Source organism: Megalopta genalis, chromosome 13 (genome assembly GCF_051020955.1).
Source record: "Megalopta genalis isolate 19385.01 chromosome 13, iyMegGena1_principal, whole genome shotgun sequence".
Lineage (NCBI taxonomy): Eukaryota > Metazoa > Arthropoda > Insecta > Hymenoptera > Halictidae > Megalopta > Megalopta genalis.
Genome location: NC_135025.1, coordinates 47877 through 63942, shown reverse-complemented (window position 1 = coordinate 63942; position 16066 = coordinate 47877). Strand labels below are relative to the sequence as shown.

At 32.0% G+C, this 16066-nt stretch overlaps 2 protein-coding genes across 3 annotated transcripts in view; one reads left to right on the top strand and one right to left on the bottom strand.

Annotated features, from left to right (window-relative positions):
• Positions 1–329: 329 nt before the first annotated feature.
• Positions 330–3498, top strand: LOC117228441 (condensin complex subunit 2). The gene is made up of 2 exons (XM_076525921.1): positions 330–541; positions 920–3498. Exon 2 carries the CDS (start codon positions 959–961, stop codon positions 2972–2974), a length of 2016 nt encoding a protein of 671 aa, XP_076382036.1. The 5' UTR covers positions 330–541; positions 920–958; the 3' UTR covers positions 2975–3498.
• A 1413-nt stretch (positions 3499–4911) lies between these two features.
• Positions 4912–16066, bottom strand: part of cnc (NFE2 like bZIP transcription factor cap-n-collar) — a gene marked incomplete at its 5' end in the record, with an annotated part of 49141 nt that continues 37986 nt past the window's right edge. For both annotated transcript variants that reach the window (XM_033484207.2, XM_033484206.2), the window contains 6 exon segments: positions 4912–7093; positions 7477–7841; positions 8084–8182; positions 9204–9380; positions 9481–9623; positions 11523–11814. In XM_033484207.2, the coding sequence (XP_033340098.2) occupies positions 6926–7093; positions 7477–7841; positions 8084–8182; positions 9204–9380; positions 9481–9623; positions 11523–11814 (1244 nt within the window).

The window sequence follows — 16066 nt, the reverse complement described above, 5'->3', positions numbered from 1 at the left end:
ACTAAAAAATTAATTGGATAATTAAGAAACAAAGTACTGTATCCGACTTGTTATTTATGTATACAAAATTTATTATGATTCAGTAAAAAGTATACGTAATCTGTTTTCAAAAGGATGATCACAATTTAAAGCATGTAATGCAGTTATGGAATCTAAGAAAGCAAACGTATTCATTGTTTCATAGTTATACCTATACGTATATGGAAGTTAATATCAAAGTACTGTTAACGATTTATTAACAATCTCTTTTACATATAATTTCAAATTTCTTAAGGTAAATAAGGTGCAATGTAAACACATTTAAATTTGATGTTTTTGAGAACACAGTTAACCTCTGTAATCCCTTCTTTCCCGCCAATTTTGTTGTAATACATGTGTATGTAGGAAACGAAGTTAAGTTATAAAAATTCCATAAACTATTATTATATCAGAAATATATGAGAAATTTTCATATGTGTATCGCAAATAACATTTATTTATGTAAAGTTAATCATAGTGTCACACGAAGTTGGAAAAACTGTCATTAAAAATTAAGTGTGTTGTAAGTAATATCTACAAAGTGTCGTAAAACTATTCAAATTTATTCGAATAGACTTTGGACATCCATATTTCTTTTATAAAAATGTTAATTGCAAGATGTACTTATTATGAAGGTTATGTGCTACATTAATTACATTCTTTTTTAAGTATACTTTTACGACCCACTATATGTATACACATCTTACAGATTACATGATTAATTTTGATAAAAATGCTCATGAAATAATTTTTTATTATAGGTTTTATTATACATATTTATATAAATATGTTTTTACTATACTAAACTAAAAATTTATGATCACTCTGATGTATCGCCTATTGATTTTAACTATTCAATATTGTTACTACTCCTTAAAGCTATATTTTGTTTTTTTTTCAGTAATAGTAACGAAAACTTGCAATATTTGAATTTAACAAGATGGAAGCACATAAAGGTATTGTGAACAAATTAATAGATGCTGTTGCACATTCAACTCCATTTTCATCACCGTTGAGGCGGAAATCGATTATGTTGCAAAAAACAGTTGCCCCATCTTCTATAGTAGAAAATGATGATGAAGCAGAACGATTGGCTCGTCGTCGTGAATTTAGCGGTACATCAATATCATTATCTACCGCAAATGCTAATGACAGAAGATGCTCTTTAGGTCTTAGTGCATTGGGTAGTATACCGAGTACTCAGATGGAAGCACGTATATCTCAATGTATAAAACTTGGTACAGAAAATAAGATCAATCCCAAAAATGCATTCAGCTTAGAAATGATTGATTTTATGACATACATGATCAAAAAACAAGATGTAAACATGTCCAATTTACAAGTGGCCAGTGTCTCCTTAGATGTAAGCACTAAAATTTATGCATTTCGTGTTGATGGTGTACATATGGATATACTTAAACTGATTGGTGGATTAGAAAATCAAGAAAAAAATAATGAAAGTGCAAGAGATAATGAGGCAGAACTGATGGATACTGAAGAAGGAAATGGAAATAATCAAGTCCAAATGAAAAAGAAAACAAGAAAGAGAATGAAACAACAAATACTCGTTAAAGTGGAAAGTCTAAGAACAAACGTTGAAACTGAGAAACCTACTTTAACAAGTATGGAATCAGATTTGCAAACTACAGATATGCTTTTCCAAGCTACACTACCTAACCATGCGGGGTCCAGGTTTTATTTTCACCCGTATAATGATATATTAATTGATACGGTAGAGCATAAACAAATACAAGATAATGATATTAATTATAGAATTCCAACAATAAAAGATATTTCACAAATGCAAATTTGTCCTCCTATGTTTTACTTTGATTTTCAAAGTTTTGATGCGAATGATGAAACAGAGGAAGCACAACCAGAGAAAATAAATGAAAACACATTTCAGTTTGATTTAAATGCATCATTACCGCAAGATAATGACGAATCATGCACTGCTGTGAATTATTTTGATGTTATAGATATGCAAGAGGAAAATGTAGACAAATGTGTCAAATTACCTGATCAAATAGACAATATTGTAGATTTCCGTGAAGTACTAGCCAGCACTGTACAATCTAAACCTTCGGAATATTCATTTATTCGACAAAATTTAAATATACATTGGACAGGCCCGTCTCATTGGAAACTTGCTGCCTCCAAGAAAAATTTCGGTAACAGTAACGTAATGGAAAAATGTCATCAAGCACCAGTTAGGAGGAAAAAAGAACTAGAGATAATTTACAGTAAAGAAACAATAGAAAGCATAGAAGCTAAATATTTTCAAAATAAACGATCTAAAATACATACTAGAACACCTAAAATGGAATGGAATGAAGAAATATTAACATTACCTCCGGATCAACATTATGATATTGCATATGCTAATAAATCGTATCTTCACACAACAATATTTAAACCCTCTGAAAGTACAGATGAGATGAACACTACTAATGTGTCCGATATTGTAGAAAATTATGATTATAATAATGATAATGATACATCAAATTATTGTCCTCAGACAAACGTTGATGAATATAGAGGGCCTGAAGAAAATAATGCAGATGACTGCATGTTATCTACACAACCTTTGACTGGTAGTAATTTAGTTAGTATGCCTAAACTAACAAATAAGACAACTATTGCATATTGTGTACGTGCAAAGAAAATTGATATGAAACAATTGAAACATGCTATTTGGAAATGTTTATCTCAAAATAGTAACGACCAAGATATGATAGTAGATGCAAATAAAAGCCTGCAGAATTCAAATGATATGATTGGTACTAAAAGTTTCAACAAAATTTACAAAATGTTGCCCATGTTATTAACAAAAAATAACGCAGAATCATTAAGCTTCCCGATCTCTTTTGTATCTCTCTTACATTTAGCAAACGAAAAAACATTGCAAGTATTTTCTTCGCTTGACATGACTGATCTCTTTGTAAAACAAGATTAACTATACAAATTTAAAATGTTTGCACACAAAATGTATTACAAATAATTAGAAAGATAAAATCATAATTCATTTGTAAAGACAAATTGTATGTTTATGTTTATTATATTTTATACCAGTGTAGTATTATTGCAAAACGTATAGTATTTTTAACATAGTTAAAAATCATTAACAGAGTAAGGAATAAGCTTGTACATATTATGTATGTGAATATTTATTTTCTTATTACACACTAAAGAGTTACACTTAAAATAATTTACTTAATAAAATCAAAACTACAGTGTTAAAGTTTACAACAGCGAGTACTCTTTCAATCCTTTTAGGTCCTACAAATCCTAATAAAATTCCATCTAAACGTAGATGTTATGACAAAACTTAATTTTTAAAGAAAAGTGAAGCATTGTGTCACTCATACACGACCATCAACGTGCTAAACCTTGTGTAATAGTTTTTTTTATGTAATTATTTCAAATAATATCTATGTACCGAGATTATTAATTTTTTCATATAAACGTTCATATTTCCTACTTTCTTCGCCTCTGTAAGAATCCTTTATGGTATAACTCGTGTTCCAATGTTTGTGTCTGGTTTTTAATTTGGTATCAATTATCAAAACAATTAAACATTGGGATCAATTTTTCTAAAAGAATTCACATACAATTTTTCATAAATGTAAAACATACAAGTTAAGACTCTGTTTACTGGCATAGGTTTAAAATTATCACGTAGATTTTATTTAGAAATCAAATATTACAGTAAATTATTAGAATATTGCAAATATTATATAAATTACAAATTTTATATTTTATACCTAGCGCCTAATTTATTTATATATTTTTAAATTATGTGTTGTTTTACACAAGTTTATTCTCAAATATTGATAATTAGATTATAAGTGTTTAAATTTACAAATGTATAATAACCCAAAATTCCTATCAGAGATCTTATTAGATTGAAATATACACAGATTTAGTTATGAATGAAATTATGTAGAATCTATGTTTGGTTCTCTAAACAGTTTATACTAAAAATTATAGTAAAATTTTATCTCGATCTCAATTTTATTCAAATTTCGCAAGTAAAATGATTTTATAAGTTACCTAAGGAAAAAGATGCTAAATCATTATAAATTACTTAAGAATAGTTAATATGTTCTCTTAAAGATTTTTCTTTAGATTGTTTTTATTCATTTTATTCATGTAGTGATAATTGTTGTGCTAAAAGATAAAATGATGTTGATCTTATAGAGATAGTAAATTATTCTTTACAGGTTTTGTACTCCAAACTGATCTTTTCGCGAATTACATATATTCACCTTTTGTATTATGAATCATGCAAGGACATGATTAGAATACTAGCTGTGTTTTGAACTATTGCAGTGAAGATAAAATCCAATGTATATTTGTTGTTCTGAAATTTTTAATTTTATTGTAGTAACAATGAACTTAAAATACTTATTTAATAATAATCATATCTTCATCTAGATTTTGTCATTGTAATTTTATACATTTATATAATAATTATGACAATCTGTGTAGGTAGTAGTTAAAACACAATGATTAATGATTTCTATGAACAATTTATTTTTTCTATAGAATCGAATTTTTAAAAAATTTCGATTGGGTTCATTACTTAAAGTAGTGAAAATAGTAAAATAATCCTTGTCTGTGACTAACAAGGTCATTTACTAATGTGAAGAAATTTGCCAAAAGTATTTGAAGTTATAGTTATATTATTCACTCTCGAGATACTTTTAGAATAAATTTAATTTACAAAAGAATTGCATTAGATTTAAAGAAAGACGAATATAACCTGTAGAAGGATAAATTTGGAGTAAAAAACTTGCATAATCATATTTTTATTTAAATTTATCTTTGTGATATCATATAAAATGTAGGAGTGTATGTATGAGTAATGCATTTTACAAATAAGAACGCTAAAACTTTTTAAGGCTTTTATTTTTCTAAAATAATGCAAAGGTGGATAAGTATCGTGTATATGTGATATCAAAGTACATACAGTACTTTCCCCAAAGGTTTATTCAGCTTTATTTATACAATATAGAAATTTAATGACATGGGAGATCTTAAAATGTGATCTGATGGAATTAAAGATTCGTATAAATGTGGTTCGTTTGTACAGTATACGAACACAGTTATTATAAATTATTCTTTTTCTATCGTAGTCTTCAACAATGTGATCTCCACTCGCTAAGTACAGTATGTAAAGACAGCCTACACCCAATAGTATAAATACAATTGTGTATGTAAATATTAATAAAGAGTTGACTATTATAAATTGTCGGCATAAACAGCTTTTCCATTTTGTTTGTTTTTAACATTGTAACATATATCTCATTTTTACTCTGCGTATATGTACTTATATATGTATATAAATACATACATACATATGTTATATAATATATATATGTATATATAGTACATATATATACATATGTATACATAAATACATATGTTTCATTTATATACTTATGTATATGTAATATTTATAGAAAATTATACTAACTACATTAATATATACATAAAAAGGCAAATGTGGAATACCTGAACTTCATTCGTCTCTTATTTTATAAAAATATGTGTATTTATTATGTTTGTTCATATTTTGATCAATCCTATTATGAATATTGTAGCAGTAAAACATATTGTAGTATAAGTATACACATACTTACATTATTTTTACTACATATCTTCGTCATTGTATATTACAATTTCTCAGTTAATGTTTTGCTTAAATGGACTGCAATTTAACATTTCTCAGAGAAGTTTCCTGTACAGAATATGAAATACTTAGAACAACATATTATATTTCAATATCTCAGACATTTGCCCTTTATTGTTTTAATTGTTCCGTTTCACTTTATTTCCATTTTAAATGCAGATTTAATGTTGCATTACACATTTCTTACATTTTTGCCATTAAAATTATAAAGATCTTAGAACCACATAAGTGTATAAGTAATAACAAAAAACGTGTTCGTCTACTGGCATAGTTTCATCGTATTTCTTTTCACTTCCATCGAGTTATGTATGACATACTTGATGCAGTTTATTAGTCGATTTTACCAAAAAAAGTGCATATAAGCACTAATGCTTAGTAAAGTTAAAACAATTTTACGAATAACTTCATTCGGTAGATTAAAATTACCACAATCACATTTCGATACGATTGTCAATACTTAATTTCAATCTGAACTATGTATTAGTTAAATTGTATTATTATTTTTGTAGTCATAACAATCGCGTCGAAATGTGTGTTACGCTTTCTTGCGAACAAGGGAACCATGTTTAATTATATATAATGCAATCGCTGCATGTAAAAAAACGTACACGCACATATATGAGCTCTGTAAAATTAACAAGCATAATTCACTTATACTGGAAGAAAAAGAATAACAAAAAAAGAAAATTATTTTAATCGAATTATTACAACAATATTCTCGTGGACTGTACCATACAAAAGGTGATAATTTGAACATGTGCTGTATAATAGATTTTACTTTCTTTTTTTTTTTAAGAAACATTCTATGATTGTATCATTCATCAATGTAATAAATAAGAAATTGAAACGTAACATAAAACTTTAGAGGAGGATCTACCATTCTTTTCATAGCATAGCTATTTTATGTTACTATATGTACAATCACTGTTTCTAAGTTTGATGATTATTTTTTCCAGTCGCAAAAGGAGATATAACTCAATGTGAGTTTCTAGGTTGACTTTAAAAAATTTCGTTGTTAAATATGATATACGATATATCGAATGTTAAGCATATTGAACTTTGTTTTTAAAGTGGATCGTTTTTATATTATTGTATTTAACAACTTTAAATAATTGCGTTCGCAGCACCGCGTTTGCCTTCGTGTATAACACTTTAAGTGTGTTCAACGTAGGAGGAAAATAGTATTTTAAACACGACGATTTCATAATAATTTCATTCCTTATGCTCCGGGTTAGGTTTCGTTTTCGGTTCCATTGTTGTAGAACGCGGGTGATGAGGATTTGTCTGATTTCTTGGCACTAACAATACATTTCCATCTGCAGACTGTTGAAGGCTGTACTCGTATGGATGATATTGATTTCCATCAGGATCCCGTAAAGACTGAAAAATATAAAACATATTTATTTTATGAACTACACGAATGCAAGATTTAGAGAATTATATGAGCAATGATTAACTTGTGAATCGTTTGTTAAATTTTTCCTATTAAAGACTCTTTTGGTTCTAATCTAACCGCTGTGTGTAACAAATATCTATTTATTAAAATATGAGGCTCCTATTTTTCTATAGCAAAGACTTGTAATGAAGATATATAAAATTGATTATTAAAAATTTTTTAAATCAGTATTAATAGAGAAATTGAATTAATATTAATTCGTATATGAAATTTATTTGTGAAAATTGAAGTAAAGTAAACTGGTATCTACTTTTGAGTTTCTGCATACGGATCCGTAGTTAAGCGATAATTAATATTGTATATTTACTTGAAATACATGACGGTAAAGTTGGCTAAATTTGTCCTTCACACGTTGCCTCTCGAGAAGCATGAACTCGTGCTCGCGAATAAGTCTCATTTTACGGTCTCTCATTTCCTTCACTTCATCGGCAAGGCTAATAATTTGGTCTAGTTTACGTTTGCGGCAATTTTGAGCAGCAACTTTATTCTTGCCTCGTCTTCTTATGTCGCGTATCAGAGATAACTGTGCTTCGCTGAGATCGTATTTACTAAGACGTTCATTAAATTCGTCCATAGGTAAATTAATAATATCGTTCACTGGAATCGGCACGTTCAATGCTCTTGCCCTTTTCTCGTCCCTAGTCAGATGTTCCTCGCTGTCACTTTTACGCACTGAGGAAGAAGAATTAAATTGCAAATTATAGATATAAAATAAAGTAAATATTCGATATACATGATGCTAGAAAAATATATATAAATAATTATATAATTAATATATATTATATTATTATAATATAATTATAATTATATATTACATTATATATATATAATATTATTATAATATTATAATAATTATATAAAAAATATATATAAATAAAAAGGATATTTATGAAAAATTGAGCTAAAAGTTTTACCTTTTTTGTCTCGAGACACTGGACGTTGAAGGGACCCAGAACTTTCCGCAGGTAAATGATACGTGTGATTATGGTGAATATGTTCAATAGCAGAACGTCCTGGGGAAGACAAGAAGACAGTCATTTAATACGTAATACTTGCGTATTAATTTCAGGCGTTTTCCTAGTGTGACGGTCTCGTTACAAGGCAATTTCGTTAATCTTTTAAAAGTAAGATATTCGATATTATAATTTCAAGTTTTCAATACACCTATTACGAATGTTCGGAGAATTTACCCAAACTTCGTAATGCAACAATAATGATAATAGTTTTCTTGATAACGATTTAGATAATGCAAAATACAAATGTGTTTGGAGAGAACAACCCGACGTCAGCTATAACAATACGTAATACGAAATATGTATACGTAGAATCTCATGTGATCTTCGCAGAATGTTCCTCCGTTGCACTTTAAAATATTGAAATTTAATATAATAATATAATATACAATAATATAGTAATAATAATTATAGCGATAATAAACATTATAGGAGTAAACAAGTTATCTTGCATCGCATAATCTATCAATTATTAAGTTAATTATTTAAACGAAAATTGATATGAGCTTCTTTTAATAATAACATAATCGTTGAGAGAAGCCTGTTAATAAACTTTTGATAACTAAAATATTGAGTTATAAAAAGTTTATTAACAGGCTTTTCTCAACGATTATGTTATTATTAAAAGAAGCTCATCAATTTTCGTTTAAGTAATTAACTTAATAATTGATAGATTATACGATGCAAGATAACTTGTTTACTGTATTACTATATTACTATATATTAATAATAATATATAGTATTGATTATAGTATTATTAATTATATTAATATATTAATTATATAAATTATAGTATTATTAATATATATATTAATATAATAATAATATATATATAATAATAAATAAATATTATATTATTATATATTACTATATATTATTACTATATATTTACTATATTACTATATTACTATAATGTTTAATTAGTAAAGGTGGATCGCACTTCGGCGATCAAGATGAGTTACGAAACAAGATCACGCCAGTGAACGTGTTGAAGCGAAAACAGCGCAATGAATTATTTTACCTGATTGATGCCGACTGAAGTCCACGCTGCAGCTGTACTTCATTTCGGGCTGCGGTCCGGTTGCACCCTCGATTGGCCCCGAGTATGCATTTCCTGGTGCACCAGCGCCGACTGTATGCGTGTCGTATTCATATTTCATCGGGGTAGTCGGATGCGCTGTGGCTCCGAGTGGCGATCCTGAAATGAACACGTTGAATGAAATCGTGTATCAACATTTCTCTGTAAACAATGTTGTTTGCGCCGTTCGTTCAATATTTACTATGCTTATGCTTGGTACCTTGTTCTTGGAAATATCGTTTCGCGAACATTTGGTGCTTCTTCTGGGCAACCGGAGGCATGGTGCGTTCCGTTTGGCATCTCGGGGAACCGCCATTTCGTCCGGAAACGGAGTAGCTGCAGTCGTAGGACATTCGGTATTTGCTGCAACGAAAAAGGAACGATCTTTGTTGCTGACACTAAACAGCTATTCATATTTGAGCCGTTTATTTTGAAAGTGGCATAAGTCACTTTTTTCTTTTTTTTTAAATGAAAAGATACCGGTCGATTGTAATTAGTTTTACCATTAACTCGATCTTTTTGGAAAAGTGACTTATGCCACTTTCAAAATAAACGGCTCTTTTTACACGTTCAATCCTCTGAAAATACTGTTCTCAGATTCGACAATGATATTTTTCTCCTCTGATCGTTTGGTAATTTGATCCGACTCTTTTTATTCCAAGTGATTCTTGTCGAATTAAAGAAGGCTCAACCCTTTGCACTCGAAGCTATTTCAACTGTAAATATAAAATCATTTTTCTGACTTGTAGCATTTTTATTTTATCCGATAAAACGCATTTTATGCGTATGAAATTGACTCTTGGGACTCGCGCTACAGTTACGCTCTTAACAATTTTTTTTAATCTAAACTTTGTTAATATAGAAATTATCTTGAAACGTGATGTGACGAATTTCAGTGGTGCCTCTGAGTCGCCACTCGAGTGCAAAGGGTTAATAGTAAAGAAAAGTAAAGAACTTTGTGCGTTTACGCATCAGAGACGTTTCCAATGTTTGCTTATAATGCAATGCATCATTTCGAAAAATGTCGTGAAACGTCGTTCTTGTTAATCGCAGTTGTACACACTTGCAGTGACTCATAATTGAATTCTTAAAATGCATTTATACTTTCTGCTGAAACGCGTTTCCGCGGCGGATTATACGATGCAATTTGCAATTCGTGCAAAGTCACGAATACAACACAATTTATCTCAAGAATTCTCTTTCTCTCTCTCTCTCTCTCTCTCTCTCTCAGTTTATATTTAGTTATTACCGTTCGAGTCATTTTTCATTTGACCATTTCCTTGATTTTCTCAGAAGGAAAGATTCGACAACCCCTTAGGTCCCTATGCATTTATCGACACGATTAATTCTACGAAAAATGATAATAAATAATGCAGGAACTTCTTATAAATTGAACATAATAGTTCTACTATTAATATATATAATAGTTCTACTGTTAATCTCTCGATGCATGGATGCGTTTATGTAAAAAAAAATCAGCATTGGTTCGATCTGTACGATCTTCCTCGGATGTTTCGTCACATATTAAACAAATTTTCCTCTTTCCCTCGTGCAACAAGGTAATAACGACTAAACTGCAGACTATACGCGTTTACGATGAAAATGATTACGTTAGATGGAAAACGGTGTATCAATTCACCGAAATTATTATATAAGACTGATATAAGAAGAAATATTCTATAAGAAGAAATAATTATATTCTATAAGATATTCTATAAGAAGAAATAACTATATTCTATAAGATATTCTATAAAAATAAATAATTATATTCTGTAAGATATTCTCTCTATAAGAAGAAATAACTATATTCTATAAGATATTCTATAAGAATAAATAATTATATTCTATAAGATATTCTATAAGAATAAATAATTATATTCTATAAGATATTCTATAAGAATAAATAATTATATTCTATAAGATATTCTCTCTATAAGAAGAAATAATTATATTCTATAAGATATTCTATAAGAAGAAATATTCTATAAGAAGAAACAATTATATTCTACAAGATATCCTATAAGAAGAAATAAGCGTTTGTTTCTAACTTTCGTTATCTCGCACTTAATACAAACAATTTATATTTTGCATAGAAGTTCGCAGTCTAATAATGGCGAAAGAGTCGCGCGTTATTAACAAAACCGTAGACAAAAGAGATCGAGAGAGTCACATTGCACCAGTGGGAATCTCTTTCGATCCGTGCATTGGTGGAGGATCAACGTTAATTCGACGGGGCCGTCTTAAACGGAACAGTTTCATCACCTAGCATAGTCCATAGAATAATGGGAATCAGCCTGCGTGTGGCTAGAATTAGATCCAGTTTCCATCCATTCGCCATCCGAGAGGGATGGTACCCGTTCGCTGCCCATGCTGCTCACTGCGCTATCGCTGGATGCATCCATTCTTTCGTCTGTCACACCCGGAAGTGTTGTAACGCCTGTTGCCGAAGAGGTCGTACCACCGCCGGTTGTCTGAACTGCTGACAGGGCCGTTGCTCCCGTTGGACCAGAAGCATTGTTGCTGCCATTGTCCAACATGCGCATAGTGTATATGCCTGTAAACAAACGTAGTTATAAAATACGCTGAAATATCGACTGTTGCACGAGGTACAGCTTAAAGTCTCCCTAATTGACCCTCGAATTGTGCACAAAAATGGACGATTTCGGAAAAGGAGATACGATTGTTGCGTTACTATAGTATTATAAATATATCTTAATTATAAATATAATACTATAGTATTATAAATATATCTTAATTATAAATATAATACTATAGTATTATAAATATATCTTAATTATAAATATAATACTATAGTATTATAAATATATCTCGCGGCTCGTTTTCATAGTTATCGACAATCGAGCATGAAAATATAAAAATACGAGAACGAGCCGCGAAGCTCGAATAATTGTGAATCTCCGCTTCCCAAATTGTCCATTTTTCTGTAAAATCTGAGCATCGATTTAGAGAGAATTGACCGTAGTGCTGTAAAGTTGAGATCACAGCGAAAAAAATTCGGTATTTGTTGAAACAAAATGTATTACAGCGTTATCTGACGAGCTCCATCTAATAGCGTAATAACGTTTCCCCGCGAACACACAGTCATTTAATAGAACAGGCGATTACACACCTCTGTTACATATTTATCGGTTTCGTCTCCTTATTCACGGATCAGAATATTTATGCGCCGAGCATAAATATCTGCGGGATACCGCGATCAACAATATAAATTGACGGTAGGAAGCGGACGCCAATAACGTTTCTATGCATTTCAAAAGGTCGAACAATGTACATGTTCGTTTAAAAATTTGGCGAAAATCCTGAGTTCGTCCGAGTTCGAATATTATAGTAACGAAATATATAATTGTAGTATCGGATGCATATATATTATAGTATCAATATATATTAGTATATATTATACTAATTTATTGTACTACATTATTATACTAGTTTATATTATTATACTACTAATTTATTAGTTGTATATTATACTATTTTACATATATATTATAGTATCAATATATATTAGTATATATTATACTAATTTATTATACTATATTATTATACTACTAATTTATTGTATTATATTTATATTATACTAATGATTATACTAATTTATTAGTTATATATTATACTATTTTACATATATATTATAGTATCAATATATATTAGTATTATATATATAATATATATTATATATTAGTATTATTATATATATATTAGTATGTATTATACTAATTTATTATACTATATTACTATACTACTAATTTATTGTACTATATTTATATTATACTATTTTACATATATCTGGTATATTATAGTATATTATATATATCATATATATAGTACCAATATATATTAGTATATATACTATACAATATATATTATAGTATCGAATACAGTCGAAGGACAACTGTAAATATCGCGAGCGAGAAGATGACAGCGACAGTGATCGAGAAAATTTCGAGCATGTTCGCGTCCGTTGCATAAATCGGAATTAGCAGAGATAACCGGATCGGACTTTTTCAAAAGCAAGCTGACACTTTATTTTACGAGATGCACCGATACACCGAGACACGACGTTTCTTAGAATCGTTCGGCCTGTTCAGCTATCGTAGAGGCGTCGTACGTGACCGGAGTCGAGTTCCGATCGGTCTTATCAACTAATTTTCAGGAAGGAAATGCGTCCGTGTCGAGGCTCCTGTTCTTTTTTTTTTCTTCGTCGTCGACGTCACGTCCCGCCGACCCGTTGTTAACTAGGCTTTATTTTCGGGCGATTATCCATAAATCGATCGGCCGAGGTGTATAAATCGAATGGAATCCATTTCGATTCCAACACGGTAGATAACGCGAATAAGCGAATTCGCGACCGCTATCGCGCGGCCGTAGGTCTGATATACTTTAGCGCCGGCAATCGGGGCGAACGCGATCGAGCAGCGCGATTACTCGCGGCTTGTTCGTTTATAAGCGCATCGGTTGCGCCGAAGCCGATTTCGCGCTTCTCGTCTCCGTTCGTTCGTTCCTCGGCCGAGCAAGCGCGAACAAGCAAGGCGAGCAAATATACATGTAAGAGTACGTTTACACGCGAGCACGCGTGCACAAACATCGATTAACGAGCGCGAGGTGTTAGCTATCTTATATGGGCGAACGGCAATAAAAATGGTGTACACAATGAGTCGTTGAACGATCGTGACTCAGCCGTTTTCGATTTCGCCGATAAATTGAAAATCAGCGGGTCTCCGTCGCGGGGCTCTCGCCTTCCGAATTGGACGGCGCGGGTCGGTCGGCGACGATCCGATTGTGTAATGTTATTCTAATTCGAGGAACACATGACTAAAACTATGCCGCCGCCGGTGAGACGATCTCGATCGACCGTCGTTCGAGTTCGGTGGATTCGATGCCCGGTGTTATATGTAGAGTCGATCCGGAGCGCATGTAGGTCGATGGCATATCAAACACACGTGACGGCCTCTCCGCACATTGTAGACCGCCTCTACGTAACGCTGCATGAACGAATTCCGTGGCCGACACGCGGATCGTGTGTTATACAAGCTGCATTGTTGTATCGCGGCCTCTCGCGCGCTCAACGAACCCGACAACCCGAGGCTCGTTCGTGTTTTTCTGGACTTTCGATCGCGAGTCAGGGTCTGCAGGTGATCGCGACAGGAAAATCCCGCGGAGACGGCCATCGCGTGGATAAAAAAGCCTACTTCGCCTTCTGCCAAGGAAGTTGCGAGACGAGCCTCGCTTTGCCAATCGAACCGACAGCGAGTTCCACAGGGTGTCCCAGAAATGTCTCGCGATCCGAAAGCGGCGGGTTCCTCGGGTCATTTGGAGAAACTTTTTCCTTTGCAAAAATGTTCTCCGAGGCACCGTTAACGAGTTATCAACGAAAAACGGTGACCAATGAGAGGCGAGCTCGGCTGGCGCGAGGCGACCGAGTCAATGGGCGGAGCTGGGCTTCGCGCGCTGGTTGGCTGAGCCGCCTCGCGTCGGCCGTACTCGATTCTTATTGGTCACTGTTTTTCGTTGATAGCTCGTTAACGGTGCGTCGGAGAACATTTTTGTAAAGGAAAAAGTTGCTTCGAATGATCCGAGGAACCTGACATTTCCAGATGAATGCAATTACCTTCGCAGTCTCCTTACAATAGTCTCCTTCGATAAACATTTATTATTTCACATACAATTATTTATTAGCTTCCATATGCTGTCTTTACGTGCAAAGAGAATTTGCACTGCTTTGGGAAAATTCGTGAAATCAGATCTTCCACGGATCCGAGGAACCCGCCATTTCCGGATTGCGAGACATTTTTGGGACACTATATGTATAGTGCTCACTGTCATTTAGGAATGTTCGAAATGGATTTAATTTTTGAATTAATACATCAAGAACGACGTATATAATTCGTGGTTTCTTGCCGTGCGGCCGATTACAGTAACAATCGATCCAACGTGCTATGGAATTATTTATCTTTTTTTTAGCTTTTTATGCTTTTACGCTCGTTTCGAGTATTTTATGGAGAATTATGAAAATTATCCATACACATAAGGGAATGACACGAAACTGATCGAGATCATTAGATCTCGATAAGATGTATCGAGATCTAATGTTGATAACTGAAGTCCGTTCTTGATCATTTATTGATCGATGGCCCGTGAAAATGCGTTCGAAGGAGCTGCGTTTGGATACAGGGAATTGCTGTGAAACATTTCGCCTTTTGCGACATTATTTTATGGTTGAAGTAAAATTTTATGGATAAAACGAGAACAAAGTTTTAAGAATTTGACGCGAGAAATTTGTTTAATTATATTACACTTTGAATATAATCGATTAGAAGATAACCCTCATTACTTCGTGTACAGCGAATTAAAGACCTTTTCTCTTTTCTTTTTTATTGTCTATTATTTAACACGCGACTGTCTAATCAACACCCATATAAAAAATCCCACAAGACCTAGCCGACTTATTTAACGAAATTCATTTAATTCTGTCATCTTGTATAGACTTTCCTCGAACTTGAACATACTAGTACAAAAACTTGTTCACAATTTATCTGTTCATAACATTTCGATTGCTGATTTCGCCATGACAAACGAATGGATTTCATAAGGAGACTTAAGAAGTTTTTCATTCATCGATAACCTGTCTCATGCCGCTGACACGTGGAGTATTTCTGGAGCAAGATTCGAGAAAATCCATGTCACAACAAAGCACAACGTACGAATCATTTAATTCCCACGAAGTCGCAGACTTGGATACGGTAAATTGTTCTTAATTGATACTCAGATTGTACACAAAAATTGAC

Excerpts from the sequence above, each read along its gene's own strand:
- LOC117228441 (XM_076525921.1), top strand. The coding sequence starts at position 959 with ATGGAAGCACATAAAGGTATTGTGAACAAATTAATAGATGCTGTTGCA.